At 34.8% G+C, this 25,991-nt stretch overlaps 1 protein-coding gene across 1 annotated transcript in view; it reads right to left on the reverse strand.

Moving 5' to 3' along the window:
- The window catches only part of LOC121878142 (protein split ends-like), a 94,967-nt gene that overhangs the window by 19,347 nt on the left and 49,629 nt on the right, over nucleotides 1-25,991 (reverse strand). The window contains 8 exon segments of the mRNA XM_042384157.1: nucleotides 10,435-10,506; nucleotides 10,509-10,562; nucleotides 13,088-13,546; nucleotides 17,220-17,347; nucleotides 18,687-18,823; nucleotides 19,231-19,398; nucleotides 21,260-21,274; nucleotides 24,749-24,858. Of these exon segments, the coding sequence (XP_042240091.1) occupies nucleotides 10,435-10,506; nucleotides 10,509-10,562; nucleotides 13,088-13,546; nucleotides 17,220-17,347; nucleotides 18,687-18,823; nucleotides 19,231-19,398; nucleotides 21,260-21,274; nucleotides 24,749-24,858 (1,143 nt within the window).

The raw sequence follows: 25,991 nt of genomic DNA on the forward strand, positions 1-25,991 counted from the left end.
TATGGACTTATATGAACTTTGGGGGTTTGACAAAGAGGCCCTGCAAGCCTCTGTGGTGGATAGTGATACAATTGATACAAGTGATACAGGTGAGGGCCAATAATCTGCCCTCTGCCTCGGAACCAACCGCCCATCCCCGTGTGCCCAGCCATCTTTTCTACTAATGTAAGTGTTAAAAACCTAATATTATTGATATTTCTCTTAATTATTAATTGTGTGTGCATGCCATCATAAAGTTAAGATAATATTTTACTTACAACATAGTTGTGTGTCGTCAAAAAGTGGAGTTTGGGGGTCGGCCTGGACTCTATTTCAATTAATCCCATATGTTATGTTATTCACTTTACGCGTTCCTCACTTTCCGCGGTACCCTCCGGGTTACATTAACCGCGTAAAGTGAGGGTTGACTGTATGTTACTTCAAATGCCCTTCCTCATAACTTTATAAACTCCAGGGATTAGCTCTATATTTTATAATAATAATTTAGTTAAAAGTATCTTCATAAAACACAGATTAATAAAAGTTAATGCAACATGTTAATCATATATCAGATGTCCATCAAAAGTCAAAACCAAATAAAGGTGAAGTATTACCAATGTTAAGTGATCCAAAGCTACATGACATACCTGTATAGTTGAAATGATTTGGCCAAACATCCATTAATTACTTACCTGGGATTAGTGTATATATATATATATATATATATATATATATATATATATATATATATATATATATATATATATATATATATATATATATATATATATATATATATATATATATATATATATATATATATATATATATATATATATATATATATATATATATATATATATATATATATATATATATATATATATGTTTAGACTGACTTTCTGAGGTGAACATGACTCACCAGTGCTCAAGCAAAAAACCTAACACACTCAAACCATTTCATCGTGACAAAACTTTCTTGGATAAAATTTAGTTTGAAAGCAAATAAGCTCAGAAGCAACACCTAATTTCTTATAACCTTTATCAATAAAAAAATTTTATATATATATATATATATATATATATATATATATATATATATATATATATATATATATATATATATATATATATATATATATATATATATATATATATATATATATATATATATATATATATATATATATATATATATATATATATATATATATATATATATACACACACACACACAGTTGGTCCTCATATTACGCGGTCCGCATTCGCGTTCACCGTTCAGCGGTGCCTTGCCGAAACCTAACATTTTCACATTCCATTCGTGAACCCCATTCACGCGGAGGCGGCTGGCAAGCAGCGTATTTGGATCAACCTCTCCGATATCTGCCATGTTGTGTAGCGAAAATAAAATGCGCACAAAGTTAGCCCAGTCATCAAAACATGACCAGTTCTTCACCATACCACAGCGGCCCAAGTCAGTGATAGTGATAATTATAGTGAGGATATGGACTTATATGAACTTTGGGGGTTTGACAAAGAGGCCCTGCAAGCCTCTGTGCTGGATAGTGATACAATTGATACAAGTGATACAGGTGAGGGCCAATAATCTGCCCTCTGCCTCGGAACCAACCGCCCATCCCGTGTGCCCAGCCATCTTTTCTACTAATGTAAGTGTTAAAAAACTATTATTAATATTTCTCTTAATTATTAATTGTGTGTGCATGCCATCATAAAGTTAAGATAATATTTTTACTACAACATAGTTGTTTTATTAGTCAAAAAGTGGAGTTTGGGGATGGCCGGACTCCATTTCAATTAATCCCATATGTTATGTTATTCACTTGCAGCGTTTCTCACTCACGGTACCCTCAGGTTACATGTAATATGAGGACCAACTGTTGTTTGTGTGTGATATATATATATATATATATATATATATATATATATATATATATATATATATATATATATATATATATATATATATATATATATATATATATATATATATATAAAATCACGGAAAAATGAACCCGTTGTTTCCATTTTCCGGTGATTTTATATATATATATATATATATATATATATATATATATATATATATATATATATATATATATATATATATATATATATATATATATATATATATATATATATATATATATATATATTAATTATTTTTTTTAATTATAGATTTTTTTTACAAATGTCATGTGTTAATTTTAATAAATTGGATACAAAGTCTTATTAGTGTATCACTTTTAAATAATGTGCAATTAATATCTGTTTATTATTCTTATTAAGTAAATTTTATCTTACAAATTTATAAGCAATATACATTTTATGTACCGTACTACTGGACAATAATCTGTGGACCGTATAATGTCTAATAGGGTCTAAGCTGTACAGAAAGATTTATATTTCCATAAACTGTAAAATTGGACTGTTCCTTCTTTCTCTACTAATTCATATTATGGCCACATAATTACACACAACTTGCTAATCTTTCAGACCTCCAACTCTGCACTATCACTGAAGGAAGAGAACTGTACTGTACATCTTCTTTTCTTTATAGGTTCCTTTTACTTATCATTCTCCTCTATCTATTCCTCACTCCCTTATCCTACTTTAAATCTGTTGAGATTATTGTGATTTTATGTACAGTATACAACACTGTTTTAATTTCAAAGTAAGTGAGGTAAATCGTGTAAAACTGCCAAATGAATTTCCTGAATTATTCTACAAATAAGTATACTGTATAGTATATATTTGGAAGAGATGAACACCTAAAAGATGGGGGACAGTCTATAATTGTAATGTTTACGTATATTCTTGCGTTACCCTTTACTGAATATGTGAAACAGCATGCATAGTAAAACAAAGATACACTGTATGCATCATGAAATTTCAATTATCAAGTAATTTCATCAACTGTATACACTGTGTATTGTAGTCTAAATACATAACAAAATATGTTCTCTTCCTGGTATCATAAGCTTTGTATACTTAAACTGCACCTCGACAGTCATTATTAATATTATTTGTACTTGTTTAAGTAAAAGCTACCTTTATATTTCTTTGGATCACTTTACTCCATAATCATAAGAAAGGTAGATTAAATTTTAAGTGGATGGCAGGGCTCACTGTGTGTTGTGTTTTTTATCTTGAAAATTATCATCAATTCTGTAAAAACACACTTGGCGAAAAATATCAAGCTGTAAAGTGACCTCCTCACAATGTACAGACTTAGAAAAAATATCTTGTTTACTACTGCTTGTGTGTAATAACAAGTCTTTCACATAACATGCTTGAAGTTCTAAGCACTCGGTGAATATGGGAGCATCATATCACCAACCAGATAACTGCCTAACAGGCTACCACCGATAAACATTGGTAAGGTCTCTTTGAATTTTGATTTTTTAAATATAAACCAACACCAAATTAAGTTAGTCTTGTTAGAAGGAGCACATCGGTAGACAACCAGCTGGCAACCATCTGGCCTCTACTGAATATTACCAAATTTTATAATCAGCATGTGATATATCCAGAGCAGCACATTCATAAACCAATACAAGTACTACCAACCAGTATATTTCCACAGCACATTACCATTTACATCACACCCTTAATTAATAAAAGCTATTATATATATATATATATATATATATATATATATATATATATATATATATATATATATATATATATATATATATATATATATATATATATATATATATATATATATATATATATATATATATATATATATATATATATATATATATATATATATATATATATATATATATATATATAGGTTATATTGTGTTAATCTACACCATGAAGATGCTGGAAAACCAGCTTTTTAAAAGTGAGACAGATTGCATAAGTATGGAAACACAGAAGAAGGCAGAACATTCCACAGTTTGGCTGTGGAGGAAAGAAGGTACTATAAGGTTATTCTCGTGTGACCGACATCCACAGAGCGGTGGGCAAGACGTGTGTTACAAGCCCACGGCCTTGCGGCGGTACCTGGATGCCAAATCCACCGAACATTGCCCGTTAAAGTACCTGTAAAGAGTGAAGCAACATTACGGCAAAAAGAAAGGGAAGAGAGATTGTTGACTAAAGGAGGAGAGTTAATAAGATGAAATGCCTTTGATTCACCCTATCTAATAGTTGGACAGAAGAAGAGCCACTAGATATGAGAGCAGTACTCCAAGATAGGATGAATGAATCCCTTATACTTGGAGCAACTGCTCAGGAGTGAAGTAGGTACAGCATCTGTACAGCATTCCCAACTTTTGGGAGGCTTTAGCTATGCTAAGGATGTGTGATTTCCAGGACATATTGGAGAAATGATGAGGTCCAACATATTTATTTCAGAATTTGGTAGGATAGTGTCCTGAAATAATTGGTGGGAGATCGCCCTAATTTACAAAGTGTAATTGGTAAATATTGAGTTTTATTACTTTTGAACTTAACCAAGTTTGTACCTCCCCGTTCAGAGATGCTGCACAGATCCGCATTGATAGAAGTAATGATATCAGTTCTAGAAACAGATCTAGTTTGAGAGTTAGGAGGAAGGGGAAAATGTGAAGAAGAGTGAAGAGTAGAATCATCAGCGTAAGAATGGATAGAATTAGTTGTAGTGTGAAGTAAATCATTGATAAAAAGAAGGAAGAGAGTAGGTGAAAGAACAGAACCGTGTGGGACACCACTACTGGTATGGTAGTAAAAATATTAATAACAATTATAAAATTAAATTTAATATATATTGGTTGGAAGTATTGTGAAAGCAGGACTCAAGCATACATCTTGTCAATGACACAACTCTGCCACACAAGCCACAACACCATAAAAGCAGGCTGGGACTCAGACTTGTTTTCTATAAATTTCAATCAAAATTAAGAATAACAATCAAGAGTAAATAAAATTTCAATGACATTTGCTTAATCATCAAAATAGCAACTAAACATTCAGTGATGATTTGATTCAATAGTTTGGCACAAGTTGCAAACAGAGTACTACAGTACAGTAATATAATACTGTAGAGGGATATCCTTCAGTAATAAAAATTTCCATCTGGCTGAATTACCAAGATGTTCAGGGGCGAGTCTGTAGATCTACTACTATGAATGAGGGGAAAGGCAATGTATAAAAATTTGAAACATAATGCACAGCACAAATATATAATACTTAAATGTTGGCAACATCTCTAACCAAACTAATGTACTGTATACAGTCAGAATGCATCACCTGAAGAAAATGAATCATCTGTTACACCTTAAAGTTTACACACACACACCGGGTAAATTTTGTTTTTACTGATAAATGATTTTTTTATTCCATTATATATTCAATACAGTACAGTACAGTACTGCCGCAGTTGTGACCATTTTTTTCCTTTTTTTTCCTCTCTCTCTCCAAATACTTTTTACAAATTCCGTGGCGAAATTCAGTAACCCGGGCTTCCGTAATGCAGGGGATGCCTGTATACGATATATATTCTGAGGGTTGCCAGATTGTACAATATGGCACAAATTACATTAATTCTTTGAATTACTGTACTGTACTAAATTTTTTGGTCTGCATGTCTTGAAAAAATCATGATTTTAACTTCTTTTGGCTATCATAGATAATCAATATTTTTGCTCTTTTTTTATCAGAGGAAACGGAACTTTCATTTAAATGCACATACACTACAGAAACTTGAATTTCTTACTTTCTGTTTGCTCTTGTTAGTATATTAAAAAAAAATCAGTGATATTAACCTTCCTATTATAAAGCTACCTGATAACTACATCAGTGCAAATAATTTAATTATTAGTTTGATCATTTGTATTAGAAATAGGTAAATATTATAAATTCCAAGTAATTCTTCATAATACTGTACAGTTAGAGTGCACTGCTGTCTGATCTCCAACTATGGAATATTTTAGTATAGTCGATTGTGTATTAACATTAAGTTCTGCATCACACTTACTGATAAAGATGGACACATAAGAATGGTGCAATAAAGAAACATGAAGTATGTAGAAAAGTCATGTACTATATATAAACAGAATTCAGCAGAAACGGTGAATTTAGAAATTCATCTGCTTTATGTATTCAATGACTGAACAGATGAAATGACCCAACAATAAAAAACACTGGTGAAAGAAAAGTGGAACTTCTATACAGGATAGGAGTCTACATGAAGGAGAAACCTTTATGTGAGGAGTGAAATTATATGATGGAGGAAACCCTTATGTAAAGAATGAACCTCTTAAGAGATGTAGGACCAAATCTATGTGAAGGAGGAAGCTCTCTGTGAAGAAAGAACCTTTATAAGAATAAATTTTGGAGGGAGTTGTGTAAGTGAAGGAAAATTCATGTGGAGAATCAATCTTTAAGTTAAGTAAGAATCTCTGTGTGGTGATAAAACTTCTATATCAAGAAGAGCAGGGGCGATTCTTGGGCTGGCCCCTGGGTTGACCCCCCCACTTTTTATTCTCAAAATTGTAATTCCAAAAACATTCCCAAAACCAGGAAGTGAGTCAAGTGACTCAGGCAATGGGCGCGCTGCTGCGCCAGATGCAGGCATGGGTGAGTCCCCACAAAAGACTAATTAGAAAGGTAGAAGCGTGTGGCATCAAAGGTAATATCCTTAAATGGATTAGGGTGTGGTTACAGGACAGGAAACAGCGAGTGAGCATTAACGGCACTAAATCCCATTGGAGCAACGTCACTAGTGGAGTTCCCCAAGGCTCAGTACTTGGACCATTATTATTTATAATATACATAAACGACTTAGATATCGGCATAGACAGCAACATAAGTAAATTTGCTGATGGCGCCAAAATAGGACGTGTTATTAAATTTGAGAGGACTCCATAAAACTACAGGAAGATCTAAACAAATTTTTTGAATGGTCTGAAAATGGCAGATGAAATTCAACGTGGACAAATGTAAGTACTCAGTATAGGAGATGTAAACAGAAACCTGTTGCCAGATGAACAACGATGCCATTGAGAAATCCGACTGCGAGAGATTTAGGAGTAATGATAAGTAGGACCTTAAGCCAAGTAAACAATGTGTATTTGCTCAAAACAAGGCTAATAAAGTACTTGGGTTCATACAAAGGTGTTAGTTACAAGACTAGCGAGGTCATCCTAAAACTATATCTTCTTGTGAGACCTCACTTGGATTCGCAGTTCCATTCTGGTCACCTTATTACAGAATGGATATAGAATCCTTGGAGAGAATTCAGAGGAGAATGACAAGGCTAATCCATTAGGAACCTTGAGTACAGAGACAGGTTAAAGCATCTTAATTTGCACTCCTCGAGCGTGAGTGAGAGGCGATATGATAGAGGTGTATAAATAGAAGTCAGGGCTGAACAAAGGGGACATTACAAAGGTACTCAAACTATCCAACCAGGAGCGAACTCCTAACAATGGTTTTAAATTAGACAAATTTAGATTTAGGTGCGAAATAGGTAAACACTGGTTTGGTAACAGACTAGTGGATGAATGGAACAAGTTACCAAATATCATCATTAACTCGAATACGCTTGATAGTTTCAAACATAGGTTGGATGCTCATATGAGTAATAGGGGTTGGGTGTAAATGGGACTGCCCAGTATGAATAGCTAGGCCCGCTGCAGTTTCCTCCATTCTTATGTTCTTAGGCGAGGTGAGATCGGTGAGGTGAGGCCCGGAGGGCAGGAATTGGGAGGGTGCAGATATGCGGGGTGGGGTCACATCACGGTATATATAAACAAACTGCCTTGTCGGTGATAAACATTACCACTCTGTATTTCCACTGAGGAGGGTGACAGACTGACATTAATTGTCGAATTTGTCACGAACTAGAAGAAATATTTCGTCTGCCACATTGCCACTGTGGGTTTTTCTACTTGCTAAGTGAGGTCTGTTTAGAGAGAACATGTGAGTAATTTTATAACTATCGGAGTAATATTACAATGGTCAATCTCAATCATTCAGCCAGGTAGTTGAGAAGAACATTACAATGGTTTCAAAGCATTCTCATGACATATTAGAAGTCATAAGAATATATAATTAATATGTCATGAGAATGCTTTAGGCCTACATTTTGTAATGATATAACTGATGGACTGTACTGATTTACCTTATACTGTTCAGCTCAGCTCAACTACAGCCACTTGATTGACTTGAACTGAATGATTGACTGATTGTAATGTTACTCTAATCCTATAGTTAAAAATGATCTATATTAATGAAATAAGGTAAGAATTGCATTAAAATAAGAAACCGAGTGTCAGTTGCATCTCACCAAGTCACCAGTGATAGGGTAGCCTACACATTATTCTGCATTGTTTATCTGTGATCAGGGATCACCGATCAGTAAGTACTGTATTTGCAAAATGACTGAAGTTATCATAATTTATAATTCATTGTAATAATGACGCAAATAATATTTAACTAGAGAAGCACGCTAACACGCTTCTATAATATTATGCTACGACTGATAGGTCGCAGCCTAGCATGTTACGGACTTATGGTACCATTTTCAATTATCTAGAAAAATTTATCATTAATTTGTAGGTTTAGTCTTTTTACAGATAATGGTTGGATTACCACAAGCAAATATGGATAAATTTTTTATTAAAAATAAATGCTGTGCAACAGAAAACAAGGAATCTGAGGGCCCTCCTGCAAAGAAGTCAAAGGGGGATTCTGATGCTATAACTACTGCAAGTGTACATTCATCGCAGAAACATAAAAATAAGGAGGAAGACTCCAATGAATCATGATTAGTGGAATAAGAGCATTGCCATTATACTGCCATATGCTGATTATTTTAGGCTGGCGTCATGAGAGACGTCACTTCACATTTGTCAATCAAATTAGTGTAATAATGCCAAAAACTGCATCTTGCAATTTGTACACAGGTTTGGTTTTGCCCCCCCACCATTTACCTTGGCCCCAAAGTGGCCCCCTCACTTTCCGAAGGCTAGAAACGCCACTGAAGAAGAGGCTTCTATGTGATGCTGGTTAGTACTTGGATGGGTGACTACCTGGCCCCTAAGAACACCAGATGCTGCTGGCATAAGAACTCTACTGGAAAGATGCCTCTCATGGCTTTGTCATCTATCCTTGGTCAAACTAACTGAATATAAATTATTATTGCCAAAGGCTTACTTTAACAATAATCAAGTGTGCTGTAGAGTAAACATGATTAAATTTAAAAGTTTACTAGAAAAGTGGTGGTGGAATACAATGACAAGTAGCTATATGAGATCAGTATGAAAAGAAGTTGTGAAATGAAATATCTAAAGGAGATAAAAATAAAGAGATGGAAAAAATTAATCAGTCAACAAATTTACTATTTTCTGACAGGAAGAGGTAGCAGTAAAAGGGTATCCAGTGGCAAAAAAAAATGATAACAGACAAATGTAAATATAAATTCAAAGTCAGAAAGCTATTATGAGAGATGAGAAAAATAACAAAAAGGAATTAACAAAAAGAAAAAAAAAAAAAAAAATTGAAAATTTCAGATATCTTAGGAAGTCCAAAAAAAAAGGAAACATACAGAAAAGGACAGAATTTAAGGAAATTAAATCCACATTCTAAAAAAGATTGAGAAAATACAAATAAGACGAGTTACAAAAAGCATACAAAAATATGAAAATACCAGTAAAGATGAAATGTGCAATAATCAAAAGATCTTGAAAGTACAGAATTTAGCTTCAAGAGCCACCAGAGGTGAATAGCAGTGATTTGCAATAATCATGTGTAATATAGCAAGTATACTGTATTGCTGATTTTGAAATATCAGTAGAGGCAATTGAAATATTTTGCAACATTATGCCATGAAAAATACACCAATTGAGCACTACAAACTATTGCAATGCAACTAAGGTTTCCTTTTGTCAGAAAATCTGACACGCCTGTTTATGAACATATTAGCATCTTGATCATGCAGTGAATACAGTACTTAGAACATTGTTAGCCCAGGCTATAGTGATTATTATTGTTGTAATAAGCTACCGAGTGTACAAGAACTATGTACAATCCAGGGTAGCAGATCTTATGTGATATAGGGTTGAGTCTGAGTCCCATTACCTGACATGCAACTTACCTTGAGTAGGAGAGTTACTCTTGGTATTTCTGCTACTGCTGTCAGTACTCGAGGTTACAGCTGCCACGCAGCTTTTTCTGCCTAAGAATCTCGGCACGAGTCATGCGTGGTTGTACTAGAGTGACAGAGCTGCGGGAAACCCCTCTGTCCAACTGGCCACTTGTAGTTTCCAGAGTTTGGGGTCTAGCTGGTCGTGGGCCCAGGTGACACATGCTCTTGGACATGGTGCGGGCAGGCTGACTCATGCGCACGGAGGAAGGGGTAGTCTCATGCAGGGGTGCAAGAGGGGGGTTGCGGCGGGCGGGCCAGCTCATCCAACCGGCCAAGAGACAACGCCCTACCTGGCGACCGGTGGCGTGGACTGCTACGGCTGGTGCCGGATGTCGTGAGAGATGGCATTGCTGGTATCAGGTCTGCTCTGCAGATGCTGGGATTGCAGCAGTCATCGATCTTGTCATAAGGTCCTCACCTGTTTGCATTTACAAAGTTTAAGAAATGCAAAAACTATGAGACAAAAAAGAAAATAAGCTTCATAAATTAATTAATTTAATAAACTACTCCCATTTCAAGGATCAATTTCCAAAAAACTTTTTGACATTAAATACAATAAGCAGTGAGTATCTGAGTTCTTAACTGATTTCTTTAGCAACTGTTCACACAAAGTATTATTATAATAATACAGTACTGTATACACAATTTATGCTTTTCCCCACAATCAAGCTGGTCTAAGTTACATCTTTAACAAACTAACTGCAGACATGTTGAACACCTGTATGTGCCAAACACCTAACACCACTGTACAAGACACTTATGGGAGAGTACTGTTATCAACAGCATGTCCTCTAAAAGACAAAATACTGTAGTGTGAACTGTATAGAATATAATTACAGATAAAGGCAAAAGTTAAATGGAAATATGAAAACTAAGAAAGGATAAGTGTGTAATGGTGCAGAAATATATGTTATGAAGCCTTTAAAACAGTTTTACATGATTGACAATAACCAGAAGCAGATGAATATTTATGTACACTACCAAGATCTTGTGAGAAAGATTTTGTGTGCAAGATACTCTTCTGAATGTAGGAATTGGCTAACCGATATACACCCTACTGTATATCAAACACCATTAGAAATTTCCTAAATTTCCAAAGCCTCTCTCTAAAGAAGTTAGCTGTCGATAGCAATGATCAAAAAAAGTAAAACAAAAATGCCATTTCACTTCCTCCTTGGGATTGAGAGTAGTTTATTTTGTATTTGAAAATAAGGGAAAGATGCATGTATTATATAATATCAACTTGCACAGATAATTTTTTTTTATTTTGTATATATATATATATATATATATATATATATATATATATATATATATATATATATATATATATATATATATATATATATATATATATATATATATATATATATATATATATATATATATATATATATATATATATATATATATATATATATATATATATATATAAAAATAAAGAAAACACGGGAACTTCGTGTTTTCTCTTTCCTTGTGGTTATCAGCATATACCCAGATCACGCTGCACCTACATATATATATATATATATATATATATATATATATATATATATATATATATATATATATATATATATATATATATATATATATATATATATATATATATATATATATATATATATATATATATATATATATATATATATATATATATATATATATATATATATATGTGTGTGTGTATGTGTGTGTTTCTTTATTACATCTGCAAGTAAAGGCCAGACAAACAGGTGAACTTTAGACAAGATCAAATATGCAAGACAAAAAATAATTTTCATTACCTGAAAGGTAATATTGTTTCTATAATTTGTTGGGTATCAGAGAAATGTTGCTTTAAAAAGTAACACACAAGATATGGTTTAACAGAAGGCCTATACGGTACTAAACTTTGAAGAATAAAACCAATTACAGAATTATCATTACTACACAGGTCAAGTGACTTGTGCATATGATGGAAGAAGATGTGGTCGCACAAAAGGGGAAGCTAAATCATAAACCTCTCCAGTCCTTCTTGGTGACCATGTATTTCACCAGTTAATAATAGTATGCGAGTAAGAAATGCCTATGAGGTTATACTGGGAGTTTCTTCAGAATCTTATCCATCTTATACTGTATGAACATAAAAATAAATGTAATATCAATATCAAGTCAGTGTAGTTTGAGCTACATAAACGGACGCTCACAATAAAAGTTCACCTGTTTTGTAGTAAACAATTACTGTACTATAAAATAATAAAAATAGGGCACTACCAATAAACTGCTAAAATGGCACCTGGAAAAAAAACCCACACACACTCCTGTACGTCCACACACATGCTCCAACATATAATAACCAATCAAAAACTAAAACAACGTGCAGGAACTACAAAGCATGTACCGTATACTACTAAAAAGCAAATAAGAATAAGTATAAAAGACTGGGTCAACTCCAGGTTTGAAGCAAACTTTTTAATACAATCTCCCCCTTTATCCCCAAGGAACCAATCTTTTTAATACAATCTCCCCCTTTATCCCCAAGGAACCAATCATCACATAAATCTGCAGTACTAATTGGACAAATTCTTTTTAATTTATGGTTTTCACAGCATACAGCCACCTTTTTAGAGTTTGCAACCCAGTTAAAAAGATTCTTCTAAGAGGTTGTTATAAGTAGTTCATTCTAGTTATCTAATTTATTCATGCCAAAGATATCTAATGCGTATTCATTTCTCCAGATGCCCTTCTAAGAAAGTTAGTTCAAATTATGTACTTAACTACAGCTTTTTTTTAAGCTTAATGAGTTCAGCCAATACCATAAAATACTACTGATTGAGAGTTAAAGGGTTATAAATATGAAAAAAGCAATTAAAACCGTTCTGAGCTGTTAAAAAGTAAAACATCAACTAGTAGAGCATTCCTTCATGAAGCATCCTTGGGTTAGCCAGCTTGCAAACTCACCACCAATAGTGCACCCAGCCCCAGTAAATACAGAAGCAGTTCTACGAGAATAGCACGTGGAAGATGTGGGTGTTGAAGCCGGTGAGGAAGGGGCCGGGTTGCCGCTACCGCCGCTACTTTGATTTGCGGGACCCAGTGCAGCGAAGTTATCCCCAAACTCCCATACACAGAAACGTGATTGGGATGAGTTTGTCGGGGTTTTGTCTGAGGATGAGGAGGATGTGGAAGAAGGGGGAGCAGAAGCATCTTTGGAAGAAAGGGGAAGAGAAGATGACTTAGTAGGCTGAGGAGTGGAGGATCTGACCCAAATAAGGGCAGAAGGAGGGGTCTTGCGTTCCAGTGACGAGTCACGAGACTTGGTCAGCCGGGTACCTTGGGTAGAAGGGGGATGGTTTTGGTGGGAGGAGCTGCTCTCATCCCAGTGAAACACTTCATACATCGAGCTTGACATACGCAGGTCTGTAACAACAATGTAACACTGTTGAACAGACATGCAGGGTGCAGCTTAGCGTATGCAGTAGCAACTTGTTCTTTGTATACTGATAAACAAAGCAATCTGCTCATGTGACTGGAGATGTGCAAAAATTCAGTTTGCGAAATGAGCAAGTGCTTATATTGCCATTCCAAACCCAAATGTGCTCTGTGAATGTATTTATTGTGCAAATAACCTTAAGTGCATCTTCTAATATAGTTACTGTATGCAAAATGACTGTATTTATGAATATTCAAAATCATATACACTTTACAATTAAAAAAAAAATGCAAGAGAAATAGAGAAATGCAAATTTCTGTTTAAGGCATAAAAATAGGTCATATAAAACCGGAGAAAAGGCACTTATCTATGGAGTGCACCAACTCACGTTAGTGTGATCAGCATGATTAGAATAAAATGAACCCACCACCATCTAGTACAGATTGCATTAATTTATACTTTTGGTGTTTTTATAAGCCTTTCATACCCAAAGCTGAGATAACTGAATTGACCCTAAGCCCTCAAGTTATGTAAAAAGGTGGATAGTACCAAAATTATCATGATCCAAGAGGATGCTGGGCAAGAGGCAGAGTGAGGCATCCACAATCCTAGCATTTATGTTCAAATTGCAGAAAGAGTCTTGTGATGCGTTACCTCCTGGTATCCACAATTCTTATAACCTATACTGTATATTGAATTTTCAGAGTACCACATTGCCTACTACAGTACTATGTAGTAACAGCTTGTCAGAACCATTCTGGCCTGTCTAAGCACACACATTCTTCCCCAGAGGGATGCCTTCCCACTCACTGGTGAAACACATCATACAATACAATTAAGAAACCAAATAAATAATAAAATAATCAAGCACAGTCATGTTCCTAAAATAAATGTTTAAATATCTAGATGCTATGTAAATTTCAGTATCATGAAACTAAAGTACCGACAAAACTTACTTTTTATACTAATGCTACTCAAGACAGTTTAGACTGATATGATATTTATGCGACAAGCCTAAAAAAAAAATAAGCAAAGTAAAAGAATAAGTAAATTAATATCCCTGATTAACAGCTTTAAATTAACACTGCAATAGTAACTTGCAAACACAGCTAGGTACAGGATATTAACCTTATACGTACAAGACACCAGAAAAATCCATTACATCAATTAATTTTAGTGACATTCTTAACAAGTGACTAAATATATGAGATGGGTTAATAAGAATAATGACTTTATCCCTTCCACTACAGGAGGAGCTAGAGTATGAAACACTGGTATGTGTGCCCACGTCTCATACACTACAGGAGGAGCTAGAGTATGAAACACTGGTATGTGTGCCCACGTCTCATACACTACAGGAGGAGCTAGAGTATGAAACACTGGTATGTGTGCCCACGTCTCATACACTACAGGAGGAGCTAGAGTATGAAACACTGGTATGTGTGCGTCTCATACACTACAGGAGTGCTAGAGTATGAAACATCATACACTACAGGAGGAGCTAGAGAAACACTGGTATGTGTGCCCACGTCTCACACTACAGGAGAGCTAGAGTATGAAACATTGGTATGTGTGCCCACGTCTCATACACTACAGGAGGAGCTAGAGTATGAAACACTGGTATGTGTGCCCACGTCTCATACACTACAGGAGGAGCTAGGGTATGAAACACTGGTATGTGTGCCCACGTCTCATACACTGAGTGAGCTAGAGTATGAAACACTGGTATGTGTGCCCACGTCTCATACACTACAGGAGGAGCTAGACGAAACACTGGTATGTGTGCCCACGTCTCATACACTACAGGAGGAGCTAGAGTATGAAACACTGGTATGTGTGCCCACGTCTCATACACTAGAGTATGAAACACTGGTATGTGTGCCCACGTCTCATACACTACAGGAGGAGCTAGAGTATGAAACACTGGTATGTGTGCCCACGTCTCATACACTACAGGAGGAGCTAGAGTATGAAACACTGGTATGTGTGCCCACGTCTCATACACTACAGGAGGAGCTAGAGTATGAAACACTGGTATGTGTGCCCACGTCTCATATACTGTAATAGAATTTTTTATCATCTGGAAAACACACCACTTAATTTCTAGAAACAATATTAAGAAATAATGTGATATATGGAATGAGATTATTTTCTTATGCATCATTAGCTCTCATCACACATATTCTGGGCCTTGGTGTTGCCAGGTACTATACTAAGGTGTCCCTGGGAAAACTAAGTTTAGAAAACATGTCCCTGAGCTACCAAGTTTATACCACATTGTTCAAACCATTTATTTCTAAAATCAAGAACTATACAGAAGATATATCATCTCTATGCATATGCTCAACACATCCTCCCAACCTTTGGTCCAGCAAATTAACCAGGAAAATCAGTTTCACGATAGGACACAAAGAAGAAAATAATACCGGGGGAAGTTGGAGTACCATTATGTTGCATATTCTTCATGCAGTGGCAGAAAAAATCGGTCATATCTTAAAATTTGTCTTAATTGCTATGGTCTATGATTTGGCCAGATTCCAGGTTAGGGAACTGGTCACTTATGTTTAACATAAAACTTGGAAGAAATGTTAGCTTCTTTTGACAATGATAATGAGTTTAGACTTTTACAGAAGCAATTGAATAATAAACTAATTATCTTATCCTTAATGCTTCTTTCACATGGTGGAGTGACCATGAGGAGGAGCCTCTTGACATCACTCTATGTCCATATGGCAGTATCTTATTTGAATGTAGTTACTGTACTACTGTATCTTAAAACTTATATTCCAATAATATATTAGCATTAAATACAATTGCAACAAATCTGCAACAATATGCAAGATCAGAAGTATCACCCAAAAGTGATACACAACGCAAACATTTTGAGGGAATAGGACTCTTTCCAAGGCATACATTTTGTGAACAGTAAAAAGAGAGATTGTCACTTAGGCCTGGCAGCCTGTGGATACAGCTCCTTGTAGATTAAAAAAAAATCATTTCACGAGGAGGCAGTGTGACCAGCGCTTCACTTTACCACCTGCACTTCTCTGACTGTAAAATTTGGTAAAAATCCACAGCTGGGAGAACTGGGGGTGTCTTTGGTGCAAACCAATGACCTCAAGTGAGTGCTATAATCACTCAGCTGTTGCACCTCACCAATATTATTTAATGGGACACAAACTGTGATCACCATATTGTCTGGCTAGTTTTCTAATTTGACGCAGAAGCACAACTGAAGTAGATTTCCTAATCTATAAATTAACTAGCTGTAATATCGATATCTTGCTTAAACAAACAATAATGTAGCTAATTTTCATTTTAATGTGATGTGCTGTCCCAATTTGTTTTCTTTGTGACATTCTGTACAGTACGACTTTTGACTGAATTCACTGAACTAAAGAAACGAGTGAAAAATAATATATACAGTACTAAGCACTATTTATGTTTCAAGCTGAATTGGTTGTTTTCAGTTGTACTCTTCTTCTTAGGTTCTGTTAGTTTTAATATCTGATGACAAAGACACGGGCAAAATTAGACCAAACTCAAAATTAAATGCAATGGATGTGTGAGGAGCAACCATGATACATTTTTATCTCTTACAGTACACAATACAATACAGACTTTTTAAGATAAGGACAATAAAATAACAAGTCTCTCTACCTTCTGGTTTCCTGTCTAGACCCTGTGCTGAAGTTGCTCGTTTACGGCTCAGATCCATTTCACCACACTCTGATGCACGTCGAGTGATGGATGTATCAACGAGATGAACATTGGTGGTTGAGGTTGCTCTACAGAATAAAATTTATGTAAGATAAATGTTTGAACTGAATGGGAAATATGGAAAGAACTCATTAATAACTAAAATGCTAAGTTATTAATATTAGCACCTAAATTACACTGAAATCTAGAAAGAAATATACGACAGTAAAGTATAAACTAGAGTGAAATTTCTTTTAGACCCACAGTACAAAGTTCCAAATCTGGCAACCATCTGACTCTGGGGTTGCTGGTTTCTTGGCAACAGTGTATATATAAAGCTGTGAAACTGATGTGCTATAGCATTTTGAGAAGGATTTAATGCACTGTAGGTGTTATTATAGCTCTTGGCTAAATGATCACCATCATTTATGATATATTCATACTTAAAAAAAATAGTAAATCATGATGTTCAACATAATTTCCGATGTTTCAATTTTTTTAATGTTTAATTGTTTTATAAAAAAAATAGCTGTGAGATAAATCTGTGTTGAATATCATTTCTGAACACCCCCCCCCCCACCAAGCAGGCCTCAATAAGCAGGAATGTTGTCATCCATCTCTTTTTATTTTTTTTACATGGCTACTTAAAATATTAAATAAAGTTTTAGGTAATTGAAGTGATGTACAATGCCACTTATATGAGAAAACTGTCTTAACATTTAACATCTTTTAGCCACCACTCCTCTCTCAGCTGCTCCACCTTGACTCTGGATGGTACATTACAGCTCACCTTAATTTCATCTGATTTCTTAACTAGATTCCTGTCACCTCTAAATATAGATTTTTTTCCAACCCTCAACCACATTAAAAAAAATAACTGTCCTTTTCCATATTGTACATTAAAAACAAACAAATGCACTAAATATGACTGAGCACCCCTGAGCCTTCTTGATAACTGACCACAAGGTACAGTAGCAGCATGACTCGTAAGCAGTGGTGATCAATCATCATTGTTTTAATGTAGATTTTTTTTTTTTTTACAATCCTGGTTTCTATGTTTCCATATTTGGGAGTTTGTACTGTATTTTATTCCAAATTGACCAAACTGTTGCCAAATACTTTTTACCAAACAAATTATAGTACATAAACTGGAATCTATCCGAGTGATTCCTAGGCACGTAGTAGTAGTAGTAGATACTAAATTGTATTTTACTCATATGGCAGACATGTGAATACAGTATACAGGTGTATTTTACTGTTCCTGTATTCAGAATTTTTACTCTCGCAAGCCTTTTCCTGCTAAGATGTAGGGTAGCTGGCAATAAGACCAAACACAAGCTCTCTATATGCTGTAACCACAATTATTCATACTATCAAACTAATCCTGACATAGAAACGGATGAGAGGAAACTGAGAAGTAACAATAACCTGCGTGAACTCCAGTATGAGGCATTGGTAGAGCTGTCTTTGGGGTCCAGCATCCGAGGAGTAGAACTGCCAAATGCGAACACAATGTTGCTTCTCTCATTACGTCGCTTTGATTCCATACGGTGATCACGCTCCTGCTTGTAAGTAGATTTCCAAGGTCATATAAATATCTCTGGAGTGTTATTCTACATCAGTTCATAGTAGCAAGAACTTATACCTTCAGTAAACAAATTTTAACTGTATATTGTAATAATGAAGATACTAACAGCAAGTGGTGGTGGTGATAGCCAGATAAAGACCATAATATTTCTCCCCTTATTACAAATGTTAATAAAATAACAAGTTCTGTTCATTTTATAACTACCGTAATAATACTATCAAACTTGCACACGACCAATGCTGTACAATACTACAACTCATGAGATGGGACTGCAAACCCTTAAGACGTTTACAATGGTACTGTAGTTTATTTATATGCAGAAGATGTACTGTTAAAATGAACAGGCTATAATCACATTCAAAAGATAAACTTTGTCAAACTCACAGTATTCTTCCTTATCACAGCCTCCCTTCGATCTTGTTCTGCCTGCTGAATTATTCGCTTACGTTCCTCTACCTGTGAGCGCCGGTCGGCATCCCGTAACCTCATCTCTTCCAGGCGTCGCCTTCTCTCATTTTCCTGATGTTCTCGGAAACGTTGTGCTAATGCCGCCTGAAAGTTTTTACAAGGTATATTTTAGGATTCTGTTTTAACTAACCAAGTTGTTAATTATTATAATGATCAATATGTACACATGATGACTCCATTCAGATCATGCATGTGTTTTTCCCTGTTGTCTTTACTGAATTTGTTGTACTGTAACACCAAGCATGTACTGTACTATACTGTAAGTGTAAAAGAAAGGAAAACAAAAGTTACTGGGTTTTATATTACTGATAAATTTAATACAGTAGCAATCTCTTTCAAAGCTTAAAAAATTATTGATACTGGAAACTAGAGAGCTAGAGAAAAGATATAAAGCTGTTCCTTCCTTTCATAAATGACTTATGATGAGTTGGGTGAAATACTCTATGGATTTAAATACACATTGACTGTAAAATGTCCTGTAATAAATTGTCTGTAGTACTATACAGTATCTAATTAACCCTATTGCCAAAATCAAGTACAGTAGACCCTTGTCATTTGTGGGTTTGCGATTCACGATTTCAATGATTCGCGGTAAGCAGATGGTGGCTAGCTTGCAAATCACTTCCCACAACACAACGAGTCACCCCACGCAGCATCTCGTGTTGTACTCTCAAAACTTTAGTGTTTGTGTGAAATGGCCCCTAAAAGACTGCCTAGTGTCAGTGCTAGTGATGCTAGTGGAGTGAAATGTAAAAGGCAGAAGTCAGTGAAGACCCTGACAAAGAAAGTTGAATCATTAAATAAGTTAAAAGAGGGGATGAGTGCTGCAGCGGCTGGTCAGTTGTTTGGTATAGGTATACAGTAGGAGTGCACTTAGGTAGCATAAGTTGCTCTTCGTGGTTTTGCCTATTCACGCCAAACCTTGGACCCTAACCCCCATGAATAACAAGGGTTTACTGTACTGTATTGTAAGCAGAACTGTAATTTAAATCAACGACACTTTAAATTTATTGTGATATTTATTAAAACAAAATACCATTGTCTAGGATCAGATGAAATAATTTAAAATTAATGTCATCAAAGTCAGACTTAATACATCACAAACTAAGTCTGACTTCCTTCATATCAATACTAAAATTAAGATGGGTTAGTTTCATAAACCTTTGCTCTTCAAATAGTTCTTATCCTACCAAATGACAAAACACTGCTCATTTACAGGTACGGTAATATATAAAAATAAGGTTTCAATGTCCATCTACTGTAATGGCTAAAATGTTACAAAAACCATTTGGAACTAGACATAAATTTGAGGATATATAGTTTTATAACTTACCAATACACAATAAGACTTTCAAGCAATATAAAATCATGAAATAAAATTAAAAAAATCTAAAGATCCAAGTCAGGTTGTGCACAGCTACAAATTTCATACAAGTTAAATTTGGATAAAGTGAAATTGCATTTTAAACCAATCTGAATGAGGAAGAATATTGAGCAATAAATCATCTTTCACTGCCGTATACAACAGCAAATCAAAACAATGGCATCAGTGTCTACAAGTATGAATCACGCACGCACGCACGCACGCGCACACACACACACACACACACAAAGATAATCTACTTCATATAAATTGTATTGACCTCAACAAGTGTTAATTCTCACAAAATGGTACACACCCCACTGCCATAACTACATTTAAAATCTGGTTTAGGACAGTACAGTATACTATTCTACATTAAAATGACATGTTCATATTCATGTTCAGCTGATGCATTATTCTGATAAGTACTGTTAATGATTATCTCAACATGACCAAGAAACTATCAAATTTAAGATGTCTGTGCAACTTGTTAAGTTCTAGACAAATTTTTGTTTATCCAAATTTCCTAAGTAAAATCCCTAGCTATATTATGGGTAGGAAGCACAGAAGCACCTGGCATACCTTGGATTGGTGGCCCTTAGGTATGGTAGTAAGCAAAAATAATTACATTAGAGTATTTACAACTATGATACATCCTCCTACTGCTCAATAAATGCAACTCAGTTTTACAGTTCTCATAGGCATTGGAACTGGCAGTACTCGCCTTCCCTAAAAGAGCTAAGCAATATAAGTACATACTGTACAGTAGTGTCCTCCCTCAATGAAAACCTGTTCCTACACCTATGATATCTGACTATTCAACTCCAACCTGCAAACTATATTTTGTGTTGATGTCCTTCAATTGAAAATTGAAACTTTACAAAAATATTTAACTGAATAACAATGATACAAAATTACAGTATAAGAGACTTGACAAAAAGGTAAAAATTGATTGAATACATTACATCTACACATGAGGATGTGCCCTGACAATGTGACCTACATTGTCTAGTACAGGTACACCAGGGAATTTGAGTTAAACCCAGGTCATTCAGCTTAATGGGCCTGACAACACATATCACAGACAGATTAAAATATGAATGAAGGACATGAGTTTTATTTTGCCATTATTTTGAAAAACACTTCATTACTGATACATAACCTTAGAGGTCATGACTGACATAAACACTACCCAAAACAATATACAGTACACAACCACAAGTGATTCTTGTTCTAGGTTACTGACCTATAAGAAACTTCAACACTGGAATACCATTTGGATGCCTCAAGTGACCACTAAATTGAACTTTGTCAGTGGAAAGGCACTTTTTGAAGATCAATACTGTATACTATACAGTACCATAAGGCCCCACTTGATGAGCAACCAATTTTTGAGATTTAATTTAACAACCTTACAGTAAGTGTTTCAGGACACTGAAATTCACTTAATGAACTTCTATTCAATTTCCAGTATCACATAAATATTGTTAAGTTTAGTTTTGGAGTGACAAAATTCTTTTGTCAAGAGAGTACAGTACAGTATCTCAGTTTATAACATGGATTTTTGGGTCAAATATCTTTGGGCTGGAATGCATCTCAGCTTTTAACATGAGGTCCTATGGAAAACAAGTGTTTCTTTGGTAGAATAAACCTAACAATTACTTTTCCAAGAACAAATATGGCTTGTTAAGGGAGACTTTAATGTACTGTACACCATTTCTCTGAAGAATCATCATATGACTTGACAGAAAGTAACACCTAAGAATGTAACAGAGTGCATTTCAAAAATCTTCAATGTACCACTGAAGTCTGAAACAGTGAGCGTGTGTTTATTTTTTATGTTAATTTGGTAAACAAAAAGAAAAATACTATTGAGGGATAATATCAAGTAAATTAAACATGGAAGTAAGGGAAAGGGAAGAGAAGCAAGATATAAAGACAAGCTGACTGATGTAGAATGAATTTTGACACGATAAAAGCTGGAAGTTATATAATATGCCAGAAAGGAAAAAAATTATTTTATGTTATAATTTGGATAAGTTAAATGCTACATACCTTACGGTATGCTGCACTTATTATTATTATTATTATTATTATTATTATTATAATAATAATAATAATAAAAGTCATACAGTTAACTTCAGATGTTACACCAGTCTTCCTTAACTTTAGGCAAACACCAAGGAAGACTGTTGCCAGGCATCAACTACGACTTAACTCTCCTGTGTGTACAGTACAGTACATGTTACTGGTGACACTTGTTATATCTAACAGAGAGATTGGTTTAAGACCACTACAGTTAACAGAAAACTAAAACTGCTTCACAAAACCGAATTATTTTGTGGATATCTCCCTTAAAGTCAATGAAGTGATGACAAGTCCATTTTCTCATGCACTCACACCATCCATGAATACTGTACGTAATTAATAATTTTTTTGGTGAGGGATTACTGTACACACACAGCGAGGCCTCACCCTTATAAAATGAGGTTATGCACTAAATGACATTATTTGCTGCATAACTTAAACTCACAAGGTAAAAAAAAAGGAACAAGTTCCTTGTCCCCAAAATTTCTTGCATACAGTACCTCCATTTTTTATGAAGATCAAAAAGGTTTTAAAGCTCATAAATGATTATGTTTCACTTCTACAGTACAGTGATTCCTCGGTTAACGAGATTTCGGTTAAAGATTTACCTTCCATAAGATTCTTAACTTCGGTTAACGAGCAATCCCTCGATTAACGAGTTTTTTACGAGCCGACCTCAACATGTTTTCGCTTGCATTTGGCGGTCCACCAGCTGTAGTATTAGTCCGCCAATACAGTAATCGGTTTTAGGGCTCAAATTCCCTACTATTTTAGTAAATATCAAGAAGTTTATACTATTCAATAATTTCAAAAGTTTAATATTAACTTTTTTAGTAATTTTAACAATTATTGAACATACGTGAAGGTAAAGAAACTAGTTTCTGGCGCGCCATCCAGCCCGTTAACACACCAAACAGGCGTGGAGGTAACATCTTGCTTGAGACTCTCTTCAACTAAACGCTTTTTTTCTGTGTATGCAAGCAAATTATTGGTCATTTTGAAATTTATTTTACATATTGACAATATATAATGCAGTGCAGTGTTGGTTTAAAGAAAATAATCTTGAATTACACCAAGAGAACTAAAATTTTATGGGTGAAATGGTGCCATGGGGTGACTTCTCTTCCACCCCAATGCCTTCTCTTCTCCCTTCTCCTCCACCCCCATTCTAATTCCCATCATCATCATCATCCAGGAGCCTTCTACATACACACCTCAAAGTAAGTGTACTTTTCTACCTTTTTTGTTGAATTTAGGCAATTTTCGGTGAGCTGGAACCAATTACCCAAAAACCCATTGAAACAATGGTTTCGGTTTACGAGTTTTTCGGTTAACGAGCAACCTGCAGGAACGGATTGTGCTCGTTAACCGAGGGACCACTGTATAACCAACACATGCAGCCTAAATCCTTCAAAAACCCTCCAACTGAAGACACCTTGATGTATAATGAACAAGAAATATCATGAGAAACAGCCAATGTGGAAAAGCTGGTAGACTGTATGCATAAAAAGTGAGTGTTTTCTCACAGATACAACATCTGGATTTTGCAATTCAGCACACACACACACACACACACACACACTGTACTGTACAGTATAAGCATTTGTGTACAAAATTACTTTACATTTCGTCTGTAATCTTTAGTATTACAGTAACTTGTAAAGTGTTTACATGTAGGGAAAAATGTTATGTACACCTGTACCTTGTAGTACTGTACAATGAATGCTAATAAATCCTAAACCGAGATTCAACATCCTACTACAGTACATTATGTGACGTGCACATCTTAAACAATTTCCTCATTGAAGCTTTTAATAAATATTACACTTTATGAATTATCATCAATAAACAATGCAATTTGTGTGATGAATCCTTTGTTAGAACAACCCATTATTAAGTACGGTACTGTACAATACTGCAATTCTTGGAATGCATAATACGGTATACAAGTGATCTGTGGTACAGTAACTGCTGATAACTAACCTGTTCCTTGAGCTCCTCTAGCTTCTGTTGCTTCTCAATCTGCTGCCTCTCCCTCAACTGCCGCACCCTGTCTTCTCTGTCTTTGTAAGACAGGCCAGAGGATCTATCATCTGAAAATATAATTCTTCATTATTAACTTTTTACTTTGTATATTTATATCAGACACACCAACAATAAACAGAACTGGAGCACAGCATTAAGTCCTAGGTAAGGGGTCCTTATGAGACATCCACAATACTGTACCAGACATCATATCTCAATTATAGTCTCAAAATGGATTAACAACAGAAAAAAATAGCCTTCATTTCATTCAGGGACTTCGTTTCTGAATTTGATCCTTTTTTATCGTGCGCGTGGAATACCGAGTGACCGAAAAAAATGAACACTGACTACACTTAACTTGAAAGATGTGTCAAAACTTAACGATCATCATATAATTTACAGATACAGTATAACATACATATAATCAATGTACAGTACATCATTCATAATCAAGAAACAACTACAGTACAGTATACTGTACAGGTATTTCAAATATTATTCACATACAACTACATTACCTGAAGGCAGAAGGAGAGCCATGCAAGACACATCTGACATGCATACAATTTATTCTACAGTACAGTGTTATCAAAAAAATATGAACAGAAAATATAACATTGAATCACAAACTACTCATGCATTCCCACATTCTAATAAGACTCATATATATGAGGCTAATGCAATTTATTGTACAGGGGGAGTCCCATAAAATAGCCATACAACAATGAAAAAAGCTGTACCATTCATCTGTATGGCACAGTTCACCAAAGTACCTAACAGTGCACATTGAGAATATGTGTCTTCCTTGAATAATACTGCACTGGGTATTCACGAGTGTCTAGATACCAGGTAGTAATTATGAACAAGTCACTCTCTTCTGAGTGCAGGAAATGGCATTTGTGATGCAGGAAGATATTATAAGTAGACACATAATTTCTACACTACAAAAATGTACTGTATTGTGATGTGTACGACATTAACCAATATTAAAAGTACGATAATGTAAATATCATGTTTCATGGAGGCTTTAATACTGTACTTTATACACAAACCAGAAATGTTTTGGTGTTATTCATCTTAGAAAAGGAAAACAATAAAGCTCTAATGGAAAAATTCAGTATACTGTACAGTACTACCAGTTCCAACCATCAGTAACTTCTTGAAAAACATAAAGTATACTAATAACTGCAAAAAATAAGTC

Source organism: Homarus americanus, unplaced genomic scaffold (genome assembly GCF_018991925.1).
Source record: "Homarus americanus isolate GMGI-L3 unplaced genomic scaffold, GMGI_Hamer_2.0 scaffold45562, whole genome shotgun sequence".
NCBI classification, from domain to species: Eukaryota; Metazoa; Arthropoda; class Malacostraca; order Decapoda; family Nephropidae; genus Homarus; species Homarus americanus.